Source organism: Scyliorhinus canicula, chromosome 7, assembly GCF_902713615.1.
Source record: "Scyliorhinus canicula chromosome 7, sScyCan1.1, whole genome shotgun sequence".
NCBI lineage: Eukaryota > Metazoa > Chordata > Chondrichthyes > Carcharhiniformes > Scyliorhinidae > Scyliorhinus > Scyliorhinus canicula.
In genome coordinates this window covers 168,607,367-168,630,571 of record NC_052152.1, presented here as the reverse complement: position 1 = coordinate 168,630,571, position 23,205 = coordinate 168,607,367, and the positions used below count along the sequence as shown (strand labels likewise).

The 23,205-nt window shown below is 46.4% G+C and overlaps 1 protein-coding gene across 2 annotated transcripts in view; it reads right to left on the bottom strand.

Annotated features, from left to right (window-relative positions):
* Nucleotides 1-13,175: 13,175 nt before the first annotated feature.
* Nucleotides 13,176-23,205, bottom strand: part of LOC119969526 (sodium-dependent lysophosphatidylcholine symporter 1-like) — a 57,020-nt gene continuing 46,990 nt past the window's right edge. For both annotated transcript variants that reach the window (XM_038803235.1, XM_038803236.1), the window contains exons 13-14: nt 18,858-19,034; nt 13,176-15,259 (exon numbers count right to left, since the gene is read on the bottom strand). In XM_038803235.1, the coding sequence (XP_038659163.1) occupies nt 15,220-15,259; nt 18,858-19,034 (217 nt within the window). In that variant the 3' untranslated portion in view covers nt 13,176-15,219. The remainder of the gene's footprint in view (nt 15,260-18,857; nt 19,035-23,205) is intronic.

Below are 23,205 nucleotides of genomic sequence, written 5' to 3'. Positions count from 1 at the left end.
ACTCTCCAGAAAGCCTGCCTTCTTTCCTGAAAGTTTCTCACTGGCTTCACTAACCACAGCTACGATAGGAAAGGGCTGAAAATTTCATACACTGATTGGCTGCTTGCCAAGTCGATCAAAAGATATCAAGGATTCTGTGACAGAACCAAAAGGGTTTGTTTTTGGACCAGCCCATCAGACCAGGGGGTTCTCCAGTGTCCAATGACAACATTTTAAAAAGAAATCCCAAAGGGTGCAGTAACTTTGTAGCAGCTAACCCAAAGAGTGTAGATCAGAACAGGCAGCAGGACGGGCATTGTAAGGGAACACAGGACAGACAGACAATATCCTAACAAGACTATCGGCTATTTCCCCATAATAGGTGTGGTGGTATGATTAGCATAGCTGCCTGCCATTGGTGCAGAACACCGGCTTACCATCGGCCCTGGTCGGTCATGTGCCTCTCAACCGGTTGGTTGAGACCAGTCATGTGACGGCTCCCTGATTGGTCGAGAGGCTGAGATAACCCCGCCTCCAGGGCAGGGTATAAATACCCAGTACTTCCGGCGGTCGTCCTTCTACTATAATCGACCGCAGGCTTAACATCTAGTATATTAAAGCCATACTTTTGTTCAGCAACTCATCTCGCGTTCAATTGATGGTACATCAATAGGCACATTCTCCAAACACTTTCAAGACTCTCACTAACACAAACTCTCTCCTTTGTTGCAGGAGATGGTTGCTCATAGCTCAAGGTTGGCACCAAAGATGGAAAACCCCAAATATACAAAGAGAATGTACTTGCAATCATAGACTGCGGTGATGGTCCCATTAAGGGCAACACAGCAGTGTCAGAGTCACATGGCTTGTGTGACCAATTGGGACTCAGAGCGTGGAATCACTCCATGGTGAGAGAGGCTCCTAGGCAGACACAGTTTGGGAGCAAATTACAGCCATGTGGCTGCTGTGCAATTCTTATTCATAAATATATTTTGTATTCACTGATGAAGTCTTTCAAAGAGCATCTTCATATCTGGCGATGAGGATAGATTATCCTGGTATAGCCTCTGGCCTGACACCTGTAAGTATCCTGCTTTAATTGAAATCTGGAAAAAAAAAGTACTTATCAAAATGCCTGTCTTTGGATGAATAAGCCCATTTGCTGATAAAGGGCTCTAATAACTTAATTTAAAGCTGTTAATGCTCAGAACCACCCTCGCTTACTTTATTGCTATTAATGACAAATTATTTCAATTGCCCCATTTCAGATGTAACTGATGTCTCTGTGGAAGCAAATAGAGATGAATCGCCTGTGCCAGAGAAGGTACCCGTTATTGCAGCTCCTGTTAACATTGATCCTGTGGAAGCATCTCAGACAACAGAACAGAGAATCCCGCCACCAGCGAATGGCGCATCGCCTCCCAGCGCTGAGAAATACGTGGCTGGGAGGCCGGTGAATCTAGCCCATAAGGTTTAGTTAGTATTTACGACTGAGTGAATTGGTTATTGAAGATTGTCCCTTTAACGGCAGCACAAGGTAAGGTAAAGTCGCTATAGTCCCACATGACCATAAGCTGCTTTCCCTTGTGAGGGGGAGAGCTGACTGGTGGTGATTTAACCTGGGGATCACCACACCTCAGGTGAGGGGCAAGGTTGAGAGGCAGGACCTTCATGAATAACCTCAGCCGGTACAGGAATTTAACCCAGGCTGCTGGCCTTGCTCTGCATCACAAACCAGCTGTCTCGCCCAGTGAGCTATATCGGCCCCCAGCAGCACAGCAGAGTAAGCATCACATGGTCTGTGTGACCAATCGGGACTGAAACTGTGGATCACCCTTTGGTGAGAGCGGCTCCTGGGCAGAGACATTTTGGGAGCTAGTTGCAGTCATGAGGCTGCTGTACAATTCTTATTGAAAATACCTTTTGTGTTCACTAATGAATCTTGTTAAAGTGCACCTTTACAAATGGGCATAAGAAAAGTTGAGGCTGTGGCAACTTGCAATGCTGGAAAAGGCCTTGTGCCAGGCTTCTTTATACTTACATTCCTGTTTCAACTGATGATCCTCTCACCCCCAAAGATTCTGTTTTACAAGCTGCACATGATATTTTCACAATGACATCATTGTAGTGTTAATGTAAGCCTACTTGTGACACTGATAAAGATTATTATTATTTCTTTCTCTCTGCTCCCTTCACAGCACCAACTACACCTTGACCATCTCTTTCATTTCAGATGCTGTAGTCTAGCCTACCAGAAGATGCACTGCCACTCCATCTGACTCTAAAAGTAACAGTTCAGGTAGAGACTAGATGAGAAGAGGCATCAGCCTGTGGTGACTCGCCAGGCACAAGTGTGCCAGTGCTTAAACAGATGGATAGAATACCAAATCGACCAACCTGCTGGAGGGTGAGGTCACAGACAGTTTCTGCTGCAGTGGACTCAGGCACAATCTTCAAGAACCCAGCCTACTGATGGTCACTAATCATGAAATGCTAAGTACACTGGATAGCCTGGCAGCAAGCCTGCAGATAATGCTGTGGAGCATGAAAGAACCCAGCTCCAACCTGTGTCCAGTTTTTTGCGAGGAGCATGGAGATGATTCCATCCAATGTGATCAGATCGAACAACACAATGGTGTACCACAGTGACACATCTGCTGATAGCTTTGGTAGCTTCCATGGCAGATCACAACGCTGTATTGAAGAGTTTATAGCTACCAACCTGACTTTGGAGGACTTCAAGAACATTGTTACTCCTGCACACCTACTCCCTCACAAGGCTTGTTACCAGTACCCTTGTCAGTGCCACAAAGGCAGCTGAGCCAGAGTATGGTTCATGCTCAGGTGCTGCAATCTCTAGCTTGGAGCCATCTGAGGGATCCTCTTTGGAAATACGATAGCCTCCCATTCCCCAAAATGTAACTGTGGGGAAACACTTCATTGGAGTACAAGGCTAGGAAAATAAGGACCCATGAAGGAATGCTAAGGGCTTGTCAATGGTGACATTATTTGAGAATATTTGATTTTGTTTTGTCCTGTTGATGTGAAAGAATGTAGGCCCATAAATCTGGCCGGGAAGCAAAAGTGGTGTCTGTTTACACCACCTTGCCTTAAATGACCTTGGCATAGGGTTGGTTAATTTATAGAATTCACAGTTCAGAAGAAGGCCATTAGGCCCATAGAGTCTGCACCGGCCCTTGTAAAGAGCACCCTACCTAAGCTCACACCTCCAACCTATTCCCACACCTCCACCCTATTCCCATAACCCCACCTGACCTTTTTTTGGACACTAAGGGCAATTTAGCATGGCCAATTCACCTAACCTGCACATCTTTGGACTGTGGAAGGAAACTGGAGCACCCGGAGGAAAACCCACGCAGACACAGGGAGAAACGCACAGATCCCGCACAGACAGTGACCCAAGCCGGGGATCGAACCTGGGATCCTGGAGCTGTGAAGCAACTGTGCTAACCACTGTGCTATCGTACTTCCGAATTGACTGTGATACTAGTTTTGTCATGAGAGACAATCCTGTAACTCTTCTACACCAACACAATGCTGTCAGCCTAGTTTGAGAGGAGAGTTCCTACTCTGCAAACGTGAAGGTTTCCATTTTCACACCAGGCGTTTGATCAGCATATTGCCAAATTAGGAGCAGTTTTTTGCTGGCGCCTCACACAAACGCAGAATTGGGTTTCCCGAGTTTATTTTACATTTGAACCTGACAAACTGCAGAGAAGACTTCCAATAGCTACAGTGTAGGATAGTTACAAACCAAAGGAAAATGTCTAAGCCATTCTGCAACCCAAGTTTCAGGCAGCGCCCATTCGAATGTATTTTTCAATGCACTCCAGCTCATGTAATACTTAATCAGTCCACCTGATGGCGGTGTAAATAATTTTGAACAACGCACTAAAGTTGCTCGACCTGATTCACTGGGGAGGTGGGGGGAGCAAAACCTACTGGGCAGCAGGTCACTATAAATTTGAAATAAATATTTTACTTCCGAAATGTAAGATAAAAACTAAATTACACCACCACTATGCTACGCCACTGAATAAAATTGAAGCCATTTGGTATTGGTTGAAGTTTGATGGCACGATGGTTGCTGTAAAAATCCCAGTCTCTGAGTGTGCTAACCATGACTTGTGCAAGATCTGTTACAAAACTGCCTTACATTTCCCAACTCCCACCACAAGCATCTGCTGTGGCAACTCAGTCATTGCACAATTAGACAGCCAGTGCCAAGGTTTGATCTTTATAATGCGTACCGGTACCAACGTGCCGTAAAGAAAGACAACAAACTGAATGAGTCATTGAAATCAAGTTAAATGCTGTTGCGATCCATCTCCCACACCAGCGTAAGATGAGTGAGATTGCCAGTTCAGTTAAGAGACATTGCTTATTGGCCCCATATTCGTACAGTAAAGGAAACCTTTTTTTTTAAATCACCCGCAATATGATTCAAATTGCTGAATTCACAAGTCATTTGGTTGGTATCAATTCTAAACATTGTCTTTATATTCCAAACTAATGCATCTATTGACGCACTGTAGAAAATTCACAATCTGATATATGGTACTAAATAAAATTAAATAATTACAAGTAAATGTACAAAATTACAACTAAATGTGAAGTGGGTTCACCTTTAAAAATATAATGCATATCATGGTTTTCATATAAATAATTGCTTGAATTGTAGTGGGGATGTTACAAATATGAAAAAATAACATTTAATTTTGTTCATTTTAAAACTTACAGCTGACTTCCTAATACACCTAATACAGTATTTGTATGAGAAATTTAATTATTTGCTACTAAGATTGAGACCATTCACTCAGCTGCCCCTGCTGCTTCCTTTTTCAGTAGCCTCCTGGGTTAAACTTCCTCTATAGTTTCCTGTTGCCCTGGCCCTGAACAATCTGTCCTGGTCCACCAAAGTTGGCGCTACGACCAAGAAAGCAAAACAGCACCTGTACTTCCTCAGGAACCTAAGGAAATTCGGCATGTCCACATTGACTCTCACCAATCTTACAGATGCATTATAGAAAGCATCCTATTTAGCTGCATCACAGCCTGGTATGACAACTGCTCGGCCCAAGACCATAAGAACTACAGAGAGTCATGAACACAGCCCAGTCCATCACGCAAATCCGCCTCCCATTCATTGACTCTGTCTACACCTCCTGCTGCCTTGGGAAAGCGGGCAGCATAATCAAAGGCCCCTCCCACCTGGGCAATTCTCTCTTCCAACCTCTTCCATTGGGCAGGAGATACAATAGTCTGAGAATACGCAGTAACAGATTCAAAAACAGCTTCTTCCCCACTGTTACCAGACTCCTGAATGACCCTCTTATGGACTGAACTGATCTCTTCACACATCTCTACTGAGTAGCACGACACTCCATATGCTTCATCCGATGCCTGTGTCTATCTATTTACATTATGTGTTTATGTATGTCCTATGTTTTTTCATGTATGAACAATCTGTCTGGACTGTACGCAGAACAATACTTTTCACTGTACCTCGGCACATATGACAATAAATCAAATCCAAATCCAACTTGCCCTGTTCTGTAATTTGTCTCCTATCTGTCCTGATGGCCTCTCTGACAAATAAATAGATACATTTTCAAAAATTAGAGGTGGACTATATTCAAAGCATAAACTGTCATACATTTCGAGCTCAGAGTTGTAAGGTGGTGCATGAATAGCTTTTTTTTTAACAAACAATTTTATTGAGGTATTTTAGGCATATAGAAAAAGTGACATTGTACAGTACAAAAAAAAGTCAAGACACAAATTAAACATAGTGCAAATCACGGCTCTGTTCAGGCACGGACCTGCCTCAAGGCGAACTTGACTTTCTCCAGGCCAAGAAAGCTCGCCACGTCCGATAGCCATACCTCAGCCCTCGGGGGCTTCGAGTCCCTCCACGCTAACAATATTCGTCGCCGGGATACCAGGGAAGCAAAGGCCAGAACGTCAACCTCCCTCTCTTCCTGGACTCCTGGGTCCTCCGAAACCCCAAAGATTGCCACCTCCGGCTCATTACCACCCCAGTTTTCAATACCCGGGACATGACATCTGCGAATCCCTGCCAATACCCCCTGAGGTTAGGGCACGACCAGAAGATGTGTACATGGTTAGCCAGCCCTCCGGCGTATCTAGCACATTTGTCCTCCAGCCCGAAGAATCTGCTCATCGGGGCCCCCGTCATGTGGCCCGGTGCACGACCTTAAACTGGATCAGGCCGAACCTGGCGCATGTTGTGGTCATGTCCACTCTGCTCAGGGCTTCTGCCCAGATACCGTCCTCCAGCTACCCCCCGAGCTCCTCTTCCCACTTAAGCTTCAGGTCCTCGGTCTGTGTATCCTCAACTCTCATTAGTTCCATGTAGACGTCTGAGACTCTACCCTCTCCCACCTCTGCCCCCAGAAACTACCCTGTTCTGCCTCCCCTTCGGCGGGAGACGTGGGAACGACGGCACCAGTCTGCGTACAAAATCCCGCACCTGCAAGTATCTAAAGCCGTTCCCTCTCGCCAGCCCAAACTTCCCCTCCAACGCCCTCACGCTTGGAAAGCTCCCTTCCAGGAACAGATCCCCCAACCTCACAATCCCCGCATTCCTCCACAGTCGATACCCCCCGTCCATGTTCCCCAGCGCAAATCGGTGGTTGCCGCAGATTGGGGTCCACACCGATGCTCTTACCTGCCCTACATGCCTCCTCCACTGGCCCCAGATCCAAAGAGCCGCCACCACTATCGGGCTGGTGGAGTACCGTGCCGGCGGAAGCAGCAGAGGCACCGTGACCAGGACTGCTAAGCTAGTGCCCCTGCATGAAGCAGCCTCCATCTGCTCCCAAACCGACCCCGCACCCACCATCCATTTCCTTATCATCGCTATGTTGGCCGCCCAGTAATAGTTGTTGAAGTTCGGCAACGTCAGCCCCCCTTCTTCTCTGTTCCTTTCAAGCATCACCCTCTTCACCCGCGGGGACTTCCCTGCCCATACAAATCCCAGAATAATTTTATTCAGCCTCTTAAAGAAGGACTGCAGGATAAAGATGGGGTGACACTGAAAAACAAACTAGAACCGCGGGACAATCGTCATCTTAACAGTCTGCACTCTCCCCGCCAATGACAGCAGGAGCGCACCCCACCTCCGGACCTCCTCCCTCACTCGTTCCACCAGTCTGGACAGGTTGAGCTTGTGCAACCTGCCCCAGTCCTGTGCCACCTGAATCCCCAAATATCGGAAACCCTCCCCCACTAGCCTGAACGGCAACCCCTTCAGACTACTCTCCTGCCCCCTCGCCTGAATTATGAACATCTCGCTCTTAGCCATGTTCAGTTTATATGCTGAGAACAGGCCAAATTCCCTCAGCATTTCCATAATACCGTCCACACCACCATTGGGTTCAATATATATAACAGCAGATCGTCTGCGTATAACGAGACTCTATGTTCCATTCCCCCCGGACCAACCCTTTCCAGCCCCTAGAAGCTCTCAGTGCAATTGCCAGCGGCTCTATAGCCAGCCCAAACAGCAGAGGGGAGAGAGGGCAGCCCTGTCTTGTCCCATGGTGCAGTCTAAAGTAGTCCGATGTCGTCCTGTTCGTCCTTACACTTGCCTCCGGGGCCTGATATAATAGCCTAACCCAGTCGATGAACCCCGCCCCAAACCAGAACCATCCTAGTACCTCCCACAGATAATCCCACTCGACCCGGTCAAAAGCCTTTTCAGCATCCATGGCTACCACTATCTCTACCTCCCTACTCTCCGGGGGGATCATAATCACGGTGAGCAGCCTTCTTATGTTGCCCACCAGCTGCCTCCCCTTTACAAACCCGGTTTGGTCCTCCACAATTACATCTGGTACACAGTCCTCAATTCTGGTCGCCAAGATCGTGGCCAGTAACTTGGTGTCTACGTTGATCAAAGAGATCGGCCTGTATGACCCACAGGCCTCCGGGTCCTTATCCCGTTTCAGAATGAGCGAGATGGTGGCCTGCGACATCGTCGGGGGTAAACTCCCTCTGTCTCTTGCCTCGTTAAAGACCTTGGCCAGCACCGGCCCCACTATCCCGGCAAAGTGTTTGTAAAACTCCACCGGATACCCATCTGGCCCCAGGGCTTTGCCCGACTGCATGACCTCCAGGCCCCCCCAATACCTCTTTGATCCTGACCAGGGCCCCCAGTCTGTCCACCAACCCCCTCCCCACTCTTGGGAAGGTCAGTCCGTCGAGGAATCACCTCATCCCCCCCCCCCCCCCCCCCCCCCCCCCCCGGTCCCCCGGGGGGTTCCGAAGTGTACAGCTTCCTATAAAAGTCCCTAATGACCTTGTTCAGCCCTGCCGGGTCACCTACTAGATTACCCTCCCCATCCACTACCCTCCCTATTTCCCTAGCCGCTTCCCTCTTCCTTAGTTGTTGTGCAAGCATTCTACTGGCCTTCTCTCCATGCTCATAAATCGCGCCTTTTACCTTTCTAAGCTGCTCTACAGCTTTGTCTGTAGTCAGCACCCCAAATTCGGCCTGCAGCCTCTGTCGTTTCCTGAGTAACTCTGGCCTCGGGGATTCCGCGTAACTCCTGTCCGTCCGTAGAATTTCCTTAATCAGTCGGTCCGTCTCTGCCCTGTCTGTCCTGTCCCTGTACGCCCGGATTGAAATCAGCTCCCCTCTCACCACTTCACCAGTATCATTCACCTGCAGGTAATTCTGCATGCATTTCCTCAGCCTCTCACACACCGCCTCGTCCGCGGGTAATCCAACTTCCAGCCTCCATGGTGAGCGCTGAAAGCTGTCCTTACAAAACTGCATGTCTACCCCGTGCAGAGCATGGTCCAATATGGCAATTGCCGAGTATTCTGCCCCCACTATTCCGGCCAGCAGGCCCCTACTCACAACAAAGTAGTAATTTTGGGAATACACCTTGTGGACGTGGGAGTAGTACAAGAACTCCTTCGCCGTTGGCCTTCTAAATCTCCACGGATCTGCTTCCCCCATTTGCTCTCTGAACCCTTTCAGTTCCTTTGCCATCGCTGGCAACCTGCCCGTTCTTGAACATGACAGGTCCAGGCTTACGCGAGTCCAAGTTGGGGATCTTTCATGGCATCCTCCTTATAAAATCCACATCATCCCAATTTGGAGCATACACGCAGGGTGGTATTGTCCCAAGTGCAGCTTTGTGTGCTCTTTGCCCATTGCAGCACCCATTCCTTGTCCAGGTACCTGTGAAAGCATGCCACCATCGCTCGTGGGGGACCCCCTCATCGCGGCTGCCTCACCTGCACTCTGTGTGCCCTGTCCACCACCAGCGGGCATGGGAACACCTCATTCCCTAGCAGCTTCTGAAACATACCCTCCACAAATGCGGCAGCGTCTGGCCCCTCTTCCCCCTCCGGGAGGCCCACGATTCTCACGTTCTGCCGACAAGATCTGTTGTCCAGGTCCTCCAGCCTTTTCAGAAGCACTTTTTGCTGGTCCCTCAACCTCCGAATCTCCACATCTGCCACCATTTGAAAGTCAGCCTGCTCCTCCACTGACTTCTCCAACTGCTGGAGCTTCTCAGCCTGATCATCTAACCTTTTTGCCATCCGGTCAATCGACTTCTGTAGTGGCTCCAAGTTGTCACGCTTCAGAGCCAAAAAGCCCTCCTGCATAGTCTGCAGCAGCGGCTCCATTGTGGGCTGGGCTGTCGGCACCTTGCTCTGAACACCATCACTGGTCTCTCTCACAGCCTCCACTGTGCCCTTATTCAACCACTTCTTCTGCTGTTTACGGTCCCTCCGGCTTCTTCGGTCCATAAAATCCTGTATGGGTCCTGTGCCTGAGTCCTTGCTTTCCAGTTCCGCGCTCAAAAGCGCAAAAAAGTCGTGGGGAAAGGTCCAAAAGTCCGACCGAGACGGGAGCCACCAAATGTGCGACCTATTCCCTCATAGTCGCCACCGGAAGACGTGCATAAATAGCTTAAGTGAAGACATGAAATCAACTTGAAATCTTCATAAATCTGTAAGCCAACCTCCTTGGTATACCAGTAGAAGTAAAGATGGTTAATCATCAGTGCTCAAATCTTTCTTATCCTCAGAAAATAAACCAGGGCCATGAATAGTTCAGTCTATTGTGAGATGAACTCCTTACCACAAGGATTCATAGGTTCAAAGGGCATAAGAATATAGCAGATTCATATTCTAAGCACCCAGGCCATCCCGCTGGAAACCATTAAACCCCAGCTGAATCATCAATGAGATGGGTGTGGCCAAACTCAATCATTGGCCCACCAGGTGCTTGCACTCCTCAGGGCACTCATCAGAAACACAGCCTCACTGCAGGGGAAGCAGGGCGATAGCAGAGCTCATCCCAAACAAAGGACACATGCGCCCTGGCCTATGGCATTCTCTTACAGCAGAGACCTCACCAGTCACACTGTCAGCTAGCCCACCCCTCGGGACAACAAACTGTCTCCAAACGCTGCCTGTCCAATGTGCCCGGCTTCCAACCATCCTGCCCCCGGCCAGGTTATCACAACTTGCATGTCACACCCAGGACCCACATCACGCTGCAACTAATCTCCCAGCAGATGCACATTTCCCTCGCTCACGCCCATTTGTAGGACATGCCCACACACAAGCCTCTAAGCATAAAGGCGATTGGTGGCACACCGTGACCCTCTCCCCTGCACAACCTGGTGCCAGGATAACACACGACCCACCCAGTGCTGAAACCCACAGTAAACCCCACTGGGGGAAACAGGACAGGGGCTGCAGGGCCTACAGCTGACACGGGTTGCAGCATCCACCGGTATCCCTGTTGACAGTGATGGATGGGGAGGATAGAGGCTCCCCACATCACAGGCCCGGTGGCATTCATTGATGGGGACAGGGGTGCAGTGCGAATGATGACATATCGAGGTGAGTAGGTGAGGGGTGGGGTTGGGGGGGGGGGGGAAACGTGTTGAGAGTGGAGCTGAAGTAGAACTCAGGTTCACAATGTAACTTGGTGGCTTTGGATAGGCAAGGTAATACTCATCTTGCTAACATGTCTTCTTTCCCCCCCCCCCCCCCCCCTGCAGAGAATAAACTTTGGAGTACAGCCAACAATGTTTGATATCTACTTGGCTGCAGCTACCGTTATGGACGCATGGAGGCTTGAGGCAGAGGGCCTACTCGGGGAGCATCTTGCACAAGAGGAGCCTGCCCCAGAAGAGCAGGGCCAGCTGTTCAACAGGCCAAGGAGGAGGTGCATCAGGGCACATATATACTGTCAGTGCATGTCCTTTGAGGAGATGACAGACTGCCTGTGCTTTGAAGACTTCAGCTAGCTAGTGAGACCATGTGCCATCTGTGTGGGATCTCGCAAATGTCTGCACATTGGTGCACCTGCGATGCACTCTGCGCACGGTTGAGCAGACTGTATAACCTTCAATCTGGACCAGGCCCACCAGGATGCAAGGGCAGTGGGATTCGCCGCCATAGCTGGCATGCCCTAGGCCCAGGCTGTGATTGATAGTAGTGATATCAGACCATTGGTGGCGAACCACCCTGGCTGCAATAAGGAGGTCATTCATCTTTTTTCAGCACTGGGTTCCAGTCCTCCTCATCAGGCTGGCAGCACTGACCACCTCTGCCACCTCCTTCCAGGCTCTGTTGAAGACAGTTGGCTTCATTCTGTGGCCCATCCTGGGAAAGAGGGTGCCCTCTTCTTCTCCCCTGCATCTAGCATTCTCTTGAGGTCACTTTCCAGTAAGTGTGGCACAGGTCTCCGTAGCACCATCTTCATGACTGGAGTGAGGGGCTATGTGGAGTGGAGTGCTTGTCAGGCTGTCCAGTGCTAATTCCAGCCTCAGTGAATCAGACGGCAGCAGAAATGAGAATTGCCCTGAATTCATATGGGCAGTGTTGACCTATTTGCATGCCCTGACTTGCTTTCTGAACAGCATCCGCAATTGCACACAATTCCGTCACGGCAGCAACAGTTAGGGTGCGATTGAACCAAAAACATTCTATATGGTGCAGAGAAGGACCCCGCTATTCAACAGCACTTTGCCCAATGCCTGACCCCCAGGGTCTCCGTAGGCCTGGGAGACCCCCCTCGCCCTCCCCCCCAAAGGTGCTGTTATGACTGATCCATGTTTGTGTGGACCAGTACTAAATGGCACCTTGGCTAGGTCTCTCAGGCACACCAATAAATCCCTGGCACTGGGAGAATCTGGCAAATCAATGAGAGTGAGATGCAAATTGCAATGCCTCGTGAGATTCAACTACCTCATCCTGCCACCAAGTCGGGCCAACGAGGCTGCTGAATCATACCCTTCGACTCCCAAAGAGAATTCCAGCCAATATCCGGAGAGGTCTTGATAGAGTAGATGTGGGAAAGAATGTTTCCTCTTGTGGGAGAATTTAGATGGGGTCACTAAACTTTTGGTAAGCAAGGGGAGGATAGGTTATCGGGTTAGGTGGGATGAAGATTTGAGTTTACTCAGCCATGATCTTATTAAATGGCAGGTCTGGCTTGAGGGGCTGTATAGTGTACCTCTGCTACTTGTTTATATGTTGCCACCATAAGCTCATGGGCACCTTGGGTAGGATTCTCTGTTGTGCCAGCAACGCACCTATGCCCAGGAATTTCCCGACAGCGTGGGGCTGCCCACAATGGGAAGCTCCATTGGCCGGCTGGCGAGACGGAGAATCGCACTGCCGGCAGAGATACACCACCCCTTAGCTCTCTTAAGTCTGTATGAATTCTTAAATCTGACTTTTATCTTGCCCACAGCCCTGAGCATTCAATACATTGCTGATCACAGTGCAATATTCCTTTCCATCCTCTTTGATCTCTTTAGCTTTACGTTAAGCTATAGCAACTGCACTTCAAGCTTCAGCACATATATCCTTTTTCACTGTTCATGCATTTGCAACATGGAAGGGTTGGGTGAAAGCTGGTGTGGAAATAGGGAAACCCAAAGGAATCAGGTCTATTATTACTGGATAAATAAAATATTGTGGAGCCTGCCCCTAACATGTGTCTGTGTTACAGATTGCTAAGGATTTGGCATTGCTGTGCCAGCATTTGCTTTCATGTAACCTCCCTCAAAACATTGTTCTGTATTTCATGAACAAGGCACTAGAGCAATCAGAAGTGAATCTAGGCTAATGAGATTTGCTCGAAAGAGACAAGTCATAAAATTACTACCTCAAAAGAGAGCAACATTTTTTTATATAAAAAATTGTGCGCAGAAAAAAAAAATATACATCATGCTCCACTCTACAGCTGCAGAATACAAAATATAAACTTTGAGCAAATAATTTTACAGAACCAATTTTCCCAGAAATAGTTACAATAAATTATTATTATTTTCTAAACATATACAATGCAGACATAAAGAATTAGTAGAAACATCCATGAAACAAATTCTCACTCAGATTATGCTCCCTGTACGGTAATAGTCTAGTCAGTCAAACTGGCTTCCTTTGATTGTTTCACCCTTCTCCTTGGAATTATTGTTCTGTTGCTTACAGGTTTTTAATCTTCAACATATCCTTGCCTCCTCACCCTCCTGTTTGAGTGGTTACTTCTGTTATTGGTTACAACCACTGGTTTAGGTTGCCTCACTGTAGAAAACCATTTTGGTCATTGGGTTCATTACCATCATTGCAAGTTTCTTCATTATGTCAAATATTACCCCAAATTTAATGCACAGGTGGATTGAGTGCATCAGGATGACAACAAAATTATTAATTACAGTTAAGCCCAGGTAAATATCTGATCATGTTTTAGGAGTTGCATTTTCAAATTTTAGTTCTGTCTTTCACACCTATTCTGTGATGAAAAAATGCTACAATCCAATTGGCTTTTTGGGTTGGCACCGAAAGGGTACTCATTGTCCAACGTCCTTTTGTGTCCAAGCATAGGCACTCAGCTCAATTCTTTCCACATTAAGTCACTAAATCTTGTTCTTAAATGGGGGTAGGAAGTGGTTATGTTTAGCTTCCTGCCCAAGATGTTGCTCATTACACAAATTACATCAGTTCTCTCAAAACAATTCCAACAGCAAGAGAATATTTTCAGAATCACCATCAACTGTCCAGCAAGGTTTAAAAAAAACCCAGAGTGAATCATCCTTTATTCAAGAGATCAAATTTCCTTTTAAAATTCTTTAACATTACCAAAGTAACAATGCAATCTTTACATATCTCATGGCAAATAAACTCCTTGATCCTATAACAGATATATTTTATATAATTTTCATTTTGATGCACAGGCTGAAAATTTACATTGTCCCCATGGAAACAATGAGAATCCATCAACGTCTCAAGAGAACAGATTTCATTTTATTTTTAAAAACAAATTGCTGTTAAACTCAAGAGACTTGGCGCTGTGGTGATGTGGCTTTGTTGTCACGTAAACCACAATACGTTTCAGGCAATGGCGCACTGCAGAAACATAAATACAAGAAGGGGTTTGGGATTAGGCTTTGGTCACAGCACTGATTGAGCCAGACCTCTCCCACATAAAGGCAAGAATAAACATTTTATTCCTATGCTCGTGCTGTTTATGACAGCATTTATGAGAATATTTTACATATCTTTTGTGAAGAAGAGTTAAAGTTTGCTGCAAAATGCAATTAATCCTGTTCCTGTGCTTTTGCTACAATTCTTGTTTCTATTGTGTGTTTTTTTGTAGATAGCACTCCATAATTTAATCCATTTATTACTTGGGATACTGATTAACTGAATAAGTTGAATTCTGTTTTGATTGCATGAGCCCATGTGTGTTTAACCAGAATGTGGGATCACATTCCACATTCTGTTCATTTTCAGTGAGGTAAAGGCTATCAGAGATAAAGGGATAATAAGGCAGTAGAGAAATAGGACACCCAAACCACCGTTCAAAGCACTGGAGGATGTCCTGCACCAGAGGGTTGATTTTAGTGTGCGGTTTGATACAAACTGGAAAACATTTTTTTTTTAAGTAAAAAACTAAAGACATAAACTCCCTTTATTTAGTTTCAGGTTGTGGTATGGTTGTGATGTATGGATTGTGGAAATCCTCTTTAGCCTCCATTTTAGTGCTGCCTCTATGTGACAACTCAGTATCGAGCCACATTTGGTCATTTACACAAGGAGGCACACTTTGGTGACCACAAGCCCACACATCTGCATTCCAAGAATTCTGCATCTTAATCCAACTGAAGCCAGAATCCACAAAGGTCACAGTTGTTACAACGGACACACTTGTTATTAAAGTGTATTTTCTTCCAGTTCCACTTCCCAGCTTTTTCTGTGAGGCAAAAAGAGACAAAGTCATCATTTATAAAATTACACAATAACTAACAGTACGATTCAGCCCACCAGCACAAAGCTTCTCTCTCTGATCCTTTCAGGTCCTTCAATTGAAATGAAATGAAATCAAAAACGCTTATTGTCACGAGTAGACTTCAATGAAGTTACTGTGAAAAGCCCCTAGTCACCACATTCCGGCGCCTGTTCGGGGAGGCTGTTACGGGAATCGAACCGTGCTGCTGGCCTGTTTGTTCTGCTTTCAAAGCCAGCAATTTAGCCCAGTGTGCTAAACAGCCTTTGTGTTTGACAACTGTAATTAGTAACGTCATTTCCAAAGTAATACTGTATCTTACAAATAAAAAACATTTGCAGCAATGAGCTGTTCAATGTGTAAAAGTTAGCTTCGGGGTTTACTGGCATAGTGTATTAGAATAGTGATAAAGTTCTGTGACTGAAGGAGGCATGATTAATTCCTCTCTCCACTTCACTCCCAACTCTGCTGAATTTTAGCTATATTGCCGTGGAAAGGCATCAACTGGGAGGGTGGAAGCAGAATCATCACTGGCTTCAGCTGCACACATCCTGGCAGCTGGATAAACTGTAGGATTAGCTAGAGGAAGGCAGTTCCCTTCTCCTTTGCCTCCTCCCCAAAGAGAGTAATGGTCCAGGAGGACAAGAAGAAAGAGAAATATTAGAGGGAGACACAACCCAAATATTATGTCTCACAACATGTTTAGAATATTCTACACTAATCTTTTCTCCTTCAATTCAGTCTAACGATAAAGTATAAAGGGACTCATGGAAAGAAGCTCCACAGCGCTGCACTTTGACAGCGAAACCGAAAATAACTTATCTTTCCCATTTGTAAAGTATACTTCATCCTTTATATCCACAGAAATCATGTGGGGCGGAACTCTGTGATCCTGCGGATAAGTGTTGATGCCGTCAGAAACGCCGACGTGTTTCTCATCGGCGTCAACACGGCCTCAGGATCAGCAATTCTGGTGACTACAGGGGGCCGGCACGGCATTGGAGCGGTTCACGCCACTCCAACTGCTGATCCCGGCGTGAACTGGGCACTGTGGGATCCACGCATACGCAGTGGCACCAGTGCCAACACGCACATGCGCAGTGGCACCGGCGTCAACGCGCGCATGCGCAGTGGCTTCCTTCAATGCGCTGGCCCCAACGCAACATGGTGCAACAGGGGCCGGCGCGGAAGAAAGGAGGCCCTCAGCCAGAGAGATCAGCCCACCGATCGGTGGGCTCCGATCGCAGGCCAGGCCACACCAGAGGCCCTCCCTGGGGTCGGATCTCCCCCTCCCCCCCCCGGCAGGCCCGCCCCCCGACCCTTCCACGCCGAGTTCCTGCCAGCTGAGAGCCAGTGTGGACGGCGCTGGCTGGACTCGCCGTTTTTACGATGGCTGCTCGACCCATCCCGGGCCAAGAATCGGCGGGCCGGCCGCGTAGAGCGACCCCCGACCGGTGCCGTGCCAACCACGCTGGTGCCAATGGTGCCGATTGTCCATTCTGCAGAGAATCATGTGCCAGCGTCGGGGCGGCATAGCGCGTTTCGCACCGGTCGCGGGGATTCTCTGGCCCGGCCCCGGGCTGAGAGAATCCCACCCGTGATTTCCCAACTACGTATAAAGCCACATTTATTTTTTTTTTTTAATTTTTCCAATTAAGGGGCAATTTAGCATGGTCAATCCACCTACCCTGCACATCATTGGGTTGTGGGGGGTGAGACTCACACAGTCACGGGGAAAATGAGCAGACCCCACACGGACAGTGACCTGGGGCTGGGATCGAACCAGGGTCCTCGGTGCCGTGAGACAGCAGCGCTAACCACTGCACCATTGTGTCACCCTAAAGCCACATTTGATGTGCGTGCTAGCTCTCTGGAGGATAGACAGACAGGAATCTTGGCAAAGGTGCAGAGAAACCCAAGCATTTCAGCTGAGAGCACCGGAGGGAGGCAACTGCAAGTATGCAGATAAGGAATTATTTTCAAAAAGTAAGGATAGTCACGATGGATATGTCATTGTAAAATTCTTACATTAGCTCGTCTATTATATACAGCTGGTAACACCAAAGCAATATTTTAAAACCAATCTAGAGGCACCTTTAAACTTCAGATTTGGCAAAACTAATTTTCATTTCCATTTGAGCTCTTTCAAATTCTGTGAAATTGAATACATTGTCTTACTTTGCTTCTTTTTACCCACAAGAGGTTGTTCACTGCTGCTACTTATGGGCATTTGCAAAAACCCATTTACTAACCAGCCCCTAGTACCAAACTATAGATAAGTTTATATTACTCCCAAACAAACTATTCTGCGATGTTAAAACTCATACTTAATTTCCACACATCCAAAATGGACACTCATGTTACAATTACTGAGGATAAATCTATCATCCCCCAAAAAATCCTGCAAACACCTTGCCCTAGAAAACTGCCTGGCATTCACCCTGCATCGTATACTTGGCAGAACACCATCAGACTACACAGTGCATTGTTCAATTCTTCCATTTACTGCTCAGAGATTGAGTGAAGTATTGCATCTTATTCTACAGTCACAACTTCCAACAATCTCATAGGTAATGGAAACACGCAATATGTTCTGACAATGCAACAGAAAAAAATATATTTCAGTGGCAAATATTGAAATACTACTCAACTGAAACATCAGTTTGTGTTTTAAAATAAAAATGGAGATACAAGGACGAAGCTTTGCACATTTACCGTTGGAAATCATAGAATATCTACAATGCAGAAGAAAGCCCATCGAGTTTCACTGACCCTCTGAAAGAGCACGCTACCTAGGCCCACTCCCTCGCCCTATCCCCATAACCCCACTAAACTTGTACATCCCTGGACATTAAGGGGCAATTTTAATCATGGCCAATCTATCTAACCTGCACATCTTTGGACTGTGGGCAGGAAACCAGTGCACCCGGAGGAAACCTATGCAGACAAGGGGGATAAAGGACATTCTATCACAGGATTAGATAGGTGAGGGGTCGCTAATACAGCACTTTTCTGAAAGCAGAAGGCTTGAGGTGGAATGGATAATTATTGTTCTGTTATTTTCCTGTGAGACAATCGCATGATGTTGCTACTTCTAACGTGAGCAGTCTCAGTTGAAGGAATGCTTACGAGTTCCCCCCTCCTTCTGGCTGAAGATGATGTATGCAAAGAGTGCTACCATATGGTAAAATGTCAATAAAGCTTCACTATAAATAGAACTCGTTTTAACTGAACTTGAACCAAATCACTGTTTCATTCATTTCTCCTCTCCACCGCATAAATAACCTAAACATTGATAGAGATAGGGCAGCATGGTGGCGCAGTGGGTTAGCCCTGCTGCCTCACAGCACCGAGGTCCCAGGTTCGATCCCAGCTCTGGGTCACTGTCTGTGTGCAGTTTGCACATTCTCCCCGTGTTTGCATGGGTTTCGCCCCCACAACCGAAAAATGTGCAAGCTAGGTGGATTGGCCACGCTAAATTGCCCCTTAATTGGAAAAAATGAATTGGTCACTCTAAATTTATTTTTTTAAAACATTGAGAGAGATTACAGGCCCAGACACTTACACAACTCCTTCAAGCTCCGCCTTTAATTCTTTTCTTCGTGCTTCATTTATTGGATAAAAATAAAATATTATTAAACCGATCAGCAGCAAGGTTATTGGGACTGGTGCTATCAGCACCTTCAGTGTCATTGCCACAGCTGGAATGTATTCACAGGAACCCGGTCTGTAACCTGAAAAACTGAGCAGACAGAAATAATAGAACTCCAATGAGCTCCTGGTGTTTGTAATATGGTACAAAGTATGAAAGGCTCTATGCACAATGATACCGTATACAATTACATATATAACAAGGAACATATAAACTCATGAAAGGACTAGATGAAGCAATAAGACAACAAAGGTTAGATATTTGCAGAGTCAGGAAAACTCCACTGATAAGTAAAGATGGCAGGCAGGACCCGGAATGTAGACGTCCCGCCCCAATTTCCGACAGATCCAGTACTTGCTGACCAGGGAAAGAGGACAGGAGGGGAACCTGTTCTCAGCAGTGTGGGAGTTACAAATTAGTGGAGTAGATGCAAATGCTCTTGATAAGATCTATTAAATTGTCATGATCTGAAGATTTTTAAATGCCCCGTTCTTTAAACTTTAAAAAAAAAAGCAGGCTGCAACTGTAGTGAGAGTTAAAAAACCCTCTGCTGGACAGCTTTGATTAACAGGCATAGGATTGAACAAGATGCATCTGATCATGCAGTTTGAATACAGCTCTTTGTTTTAATTTTCACAAGGGCTATCAATATGCCATCATGAATGCTTGGCTGAGTTTCAAAACACCACAATTATTTCAGCCAGGGATGTTGAATTTGCAGTTTGAGTTTAAAGAGGATATAAAAGGATTAGCTATTTTTGATTTTGGTACTGAATAGAAGCTTGCTTGCTTTTATAAATGGTTAACCACTTGAGCTTTAGAAGCAAAGAATGGATTCTGTGAATGGGAGTTTTTTCACTATCAAGTAAGGGAGGGAGCTACACTAGATTGCTTAAAGGTTCATTTTTCTCACCTCCACATGGTTCCTGAGCTCTGTCTGCTGTGGGTATTGGGATTTCAGTATAATCCTTTGTCAAAGTGTGATCCAAATGTAGCAATCTTGGTACTAATATGGCCGCAGGCAGAAATAACCTGGTCAGACTTTTTGCAGGAGTGGGAGGGACTGAAGCAGCTATTAGCTATATTGTAAGCCCAGTAATGATGAATTCCAACTCTGCTGACTGCGAGCTTGGCAAGATAGGATTGGTAGTGTTTGGTAGTGTTTGAAAGGAAGTCAACCTACATGGTCCCAAACATGTAAGTTTTTGTGTGCAGTCCCAGTTGGTCAATGTCTCTGCATTTACAGCACTCAGTGCGACTTGATATTTTTTAGATTGTTGCTGCAATCTCCTGTCAAATCTATTACTGTAGAATCATCACTACCCATTTTATACTTTTCTATCTGTTCTAAGAGAGTAATTCAGACAGATTTCACAGGAGCGAAAGAGAAAATGCTGGAAAATCTCAGGTCTGGTAGCATCTGTGAGAAGAGAAAAGAGCTAACGTTTCAAGTCCGATGACTCTTTGTCAAAGCTGCCCACTCAAGGACAGGGGAGGGAATCTATGCGTGGAGCCAGAGGAAGTAGGCGAGGTATTAAATGAATAATTTGCAATAGCATTCACCAAAGAGAAGGACTTGGTGGCTGATGAGTCTGGGGGAGGGTGTGTGGATAGTTGGGTCATGTTTGGATCAAAAAGGAGGTGGTATTGGGGTCTTGAAAAACCTTAAGGCAGGCAAGTCCCCAAGGCCTGATGGGATATACCTCAAAATACTGAGAGAGGCAAGGGAAGAAATTGCTGGGGCCTCGAGAGAATTTTTTGTATCCTCATTGGCAACAGGGAAGGTCCCAGAGGATTGGAGAATAGCCAATATTATTCCTTTGTTTAAGAAGGGTAGCAAGGATAATCCAGATAATTACAGGCCGGAAAACGTACGTCAGTGGTAGGGAAATAATTGAAGAGGATTCTTAGAGATAGGATTTACTCCCATTTGGAAATGAGTGGACGTATTAGCAAGAGGCAACATGGTTTTGTGAAGGGGCAATCGTGTCTCGCTAGCTTGATTGAGTTTTTCAAGGAAGTGATGAAGATGATTGATGATGGTAGGGCAATGGATGTTGTCTACATGGACTTCAGTAAGGCCTTTGACAAGGCCCCTCATGGCAGACTGGTACAGAAGGTGAAGTTGCACGGGATCAGAGGTGAGCTGGCAAGATGGATACAGAACTGGCTTGGTTATGGAAGATAGGAGGGTAGCAGTGGAAGGGTGCTTTTCTGAATGGAGGGCTGTGACTAGTGGCGTTCCTCAGGGATCAGTGCTGGGACCTTTGCTGTATGTGTATATATATAAATAAAATATAAAAAAGTGTTTTGGAGGAAAATGTAACTGGTTTGATTGGTAAGTTTGTGGACGACACAAAGGTTGGTGGAATTGCGGATAGCGATGAGGACTGTCAGAGGATACAGCAGGATATAGATCGGTTAGAGACTTGGGCGGAGAGATGGCAGATGGAGTTTAATCCAGACAAATGTGAAGTCATCCATTTTGGAATGTCTAATACAGGTGGGAAATATACAGTAAATGGCAGAACCCTGAAGAGTATTGATAGACAGAGGGATCTGGGTTTACAGGTACACAGGTCACTGAAAGTGGCAATACAGGTAAAGAAGGTAGTTAAGAAGGCATACGGCATGCTTGCCTGAATCGTCCGGGGCATTGTGTTTAAAAATTGGCAAGTCATGTTGCAGCTTTATACAACCTTGGTTAGGCTGCACTTGGAATATAGAGTTCAATTCTGGTCACCGCACTACCAGAAGGATGTGGAGGCTTTGGAGAGGGTACAGACGAAATTTACTAGGATGTTGCCTGGTATGGAGGGCATTAGCTATGAGGAGAGGTTGGAGAAACTTGGTTTGTTCTCCCTGGAAATAACAAAGGTTGAGGGGCGACCTGATCCCTTATGAAGGACATGGACAGATTGGATAGTCAGAAGCTTTTTTCCCCCGGGTGAAAGAGTCACTTACTAGGGGGCATATGTTTAAGCTCCGAGGGGCAAGGTTTAAAGGAGATGTACAAGGCAGTTTTGTTTTTTAAACATAGAGGGTTGTGGGAACCTGGAATTTGCTGCCAGGTGAGATAGTGGAAGCAGATACGATAGTGACTTTTAAGGGGCGTCTTGACAAATACATGAATCGGATGGGAATAAAGGGATGTGGTCCCCGGAAGGGGAGGGTTTTTTAGTTCAGACAGGCAACATGGTCGGTGCAGGCTTGGATGGCCAAAGGGCCTGTTCCTGTGCTGTAATTTTCTTTGTTCTTTATAAATTGGTTCGCAGAAAGGAAATGGAAAGCAGAGATAAAGGGAAGGGACAGAATACGATAAACATGTCACAGAAATGTGGCACGTTCTGATGAAAACTCATTGACCTGAAATGTTAGTTCAGTTTTCCCCCTCTACAGATGCTGCCAATCCGGAGTATTTCCAACATTTTCAGGTTTTATTTAAGTTTTCCTGCAGCTGCAGAATTCAGTTTTGTATCAGAAATTGATCCTTCGTTTTTCACTATATGCATCAAGATTTGGATGGAAGAATTCAAAGCTATAAATGTGCAGATTGAACTAAGTTAAAAGGGATGGTAAAATGCATGGGACAAAGGGATATGGAATTGAAACAATGACAGATGCAGTTCAATGGGGGTGGGGGAAATAAAGAGTGGGATCATCAACTTGGTCAGGCACCATCTGGAAAACTGCAGGCTGGATTCTCTGTCTGCGGAATCCTCTGCTTCGCCGGCAGCACATTTATGCCCGCGGATTTCCCGACGGTGTTGGGGTGCCCATAATGGGAAACCCCATTAGCTGACTGCCAGGACAAAGGATCTCGCTTCCAGCAGGGGAGTGTTGCATCAGAAAACAGGTGGGGCGGGACATAGAATTCCGCCCTGTATTTATATTTGCACACGGAGCCTCAGGAAATATATAATGGCCTGGAAAGGGTACAAGTAAGGCTCACCTGCAGAATACTGAGACTTAAAGGGTCAATTCATAAGAACGAATTGTAAAATCTTGGTGTATATCTCCTTGAGTTTAGAAGGTTAGGAAGTGTTAGGTAATTCGGACATTCCGAATTCTCCCTTGTGTACCCGAACAGGAGCCGGAATGTGGCGACTCGGGGCTTTTCACAATAACTTCATTGCAGTGTTAATGTGACAATAAATATTATTATTCATCTAAATTGAGGTACTTGAGATCATTGAAACAGCGTGGATGTTAACAGGGGTGGGTTACATCGGACTTGGGTGGGTGGGGGTGGATGGGAAAT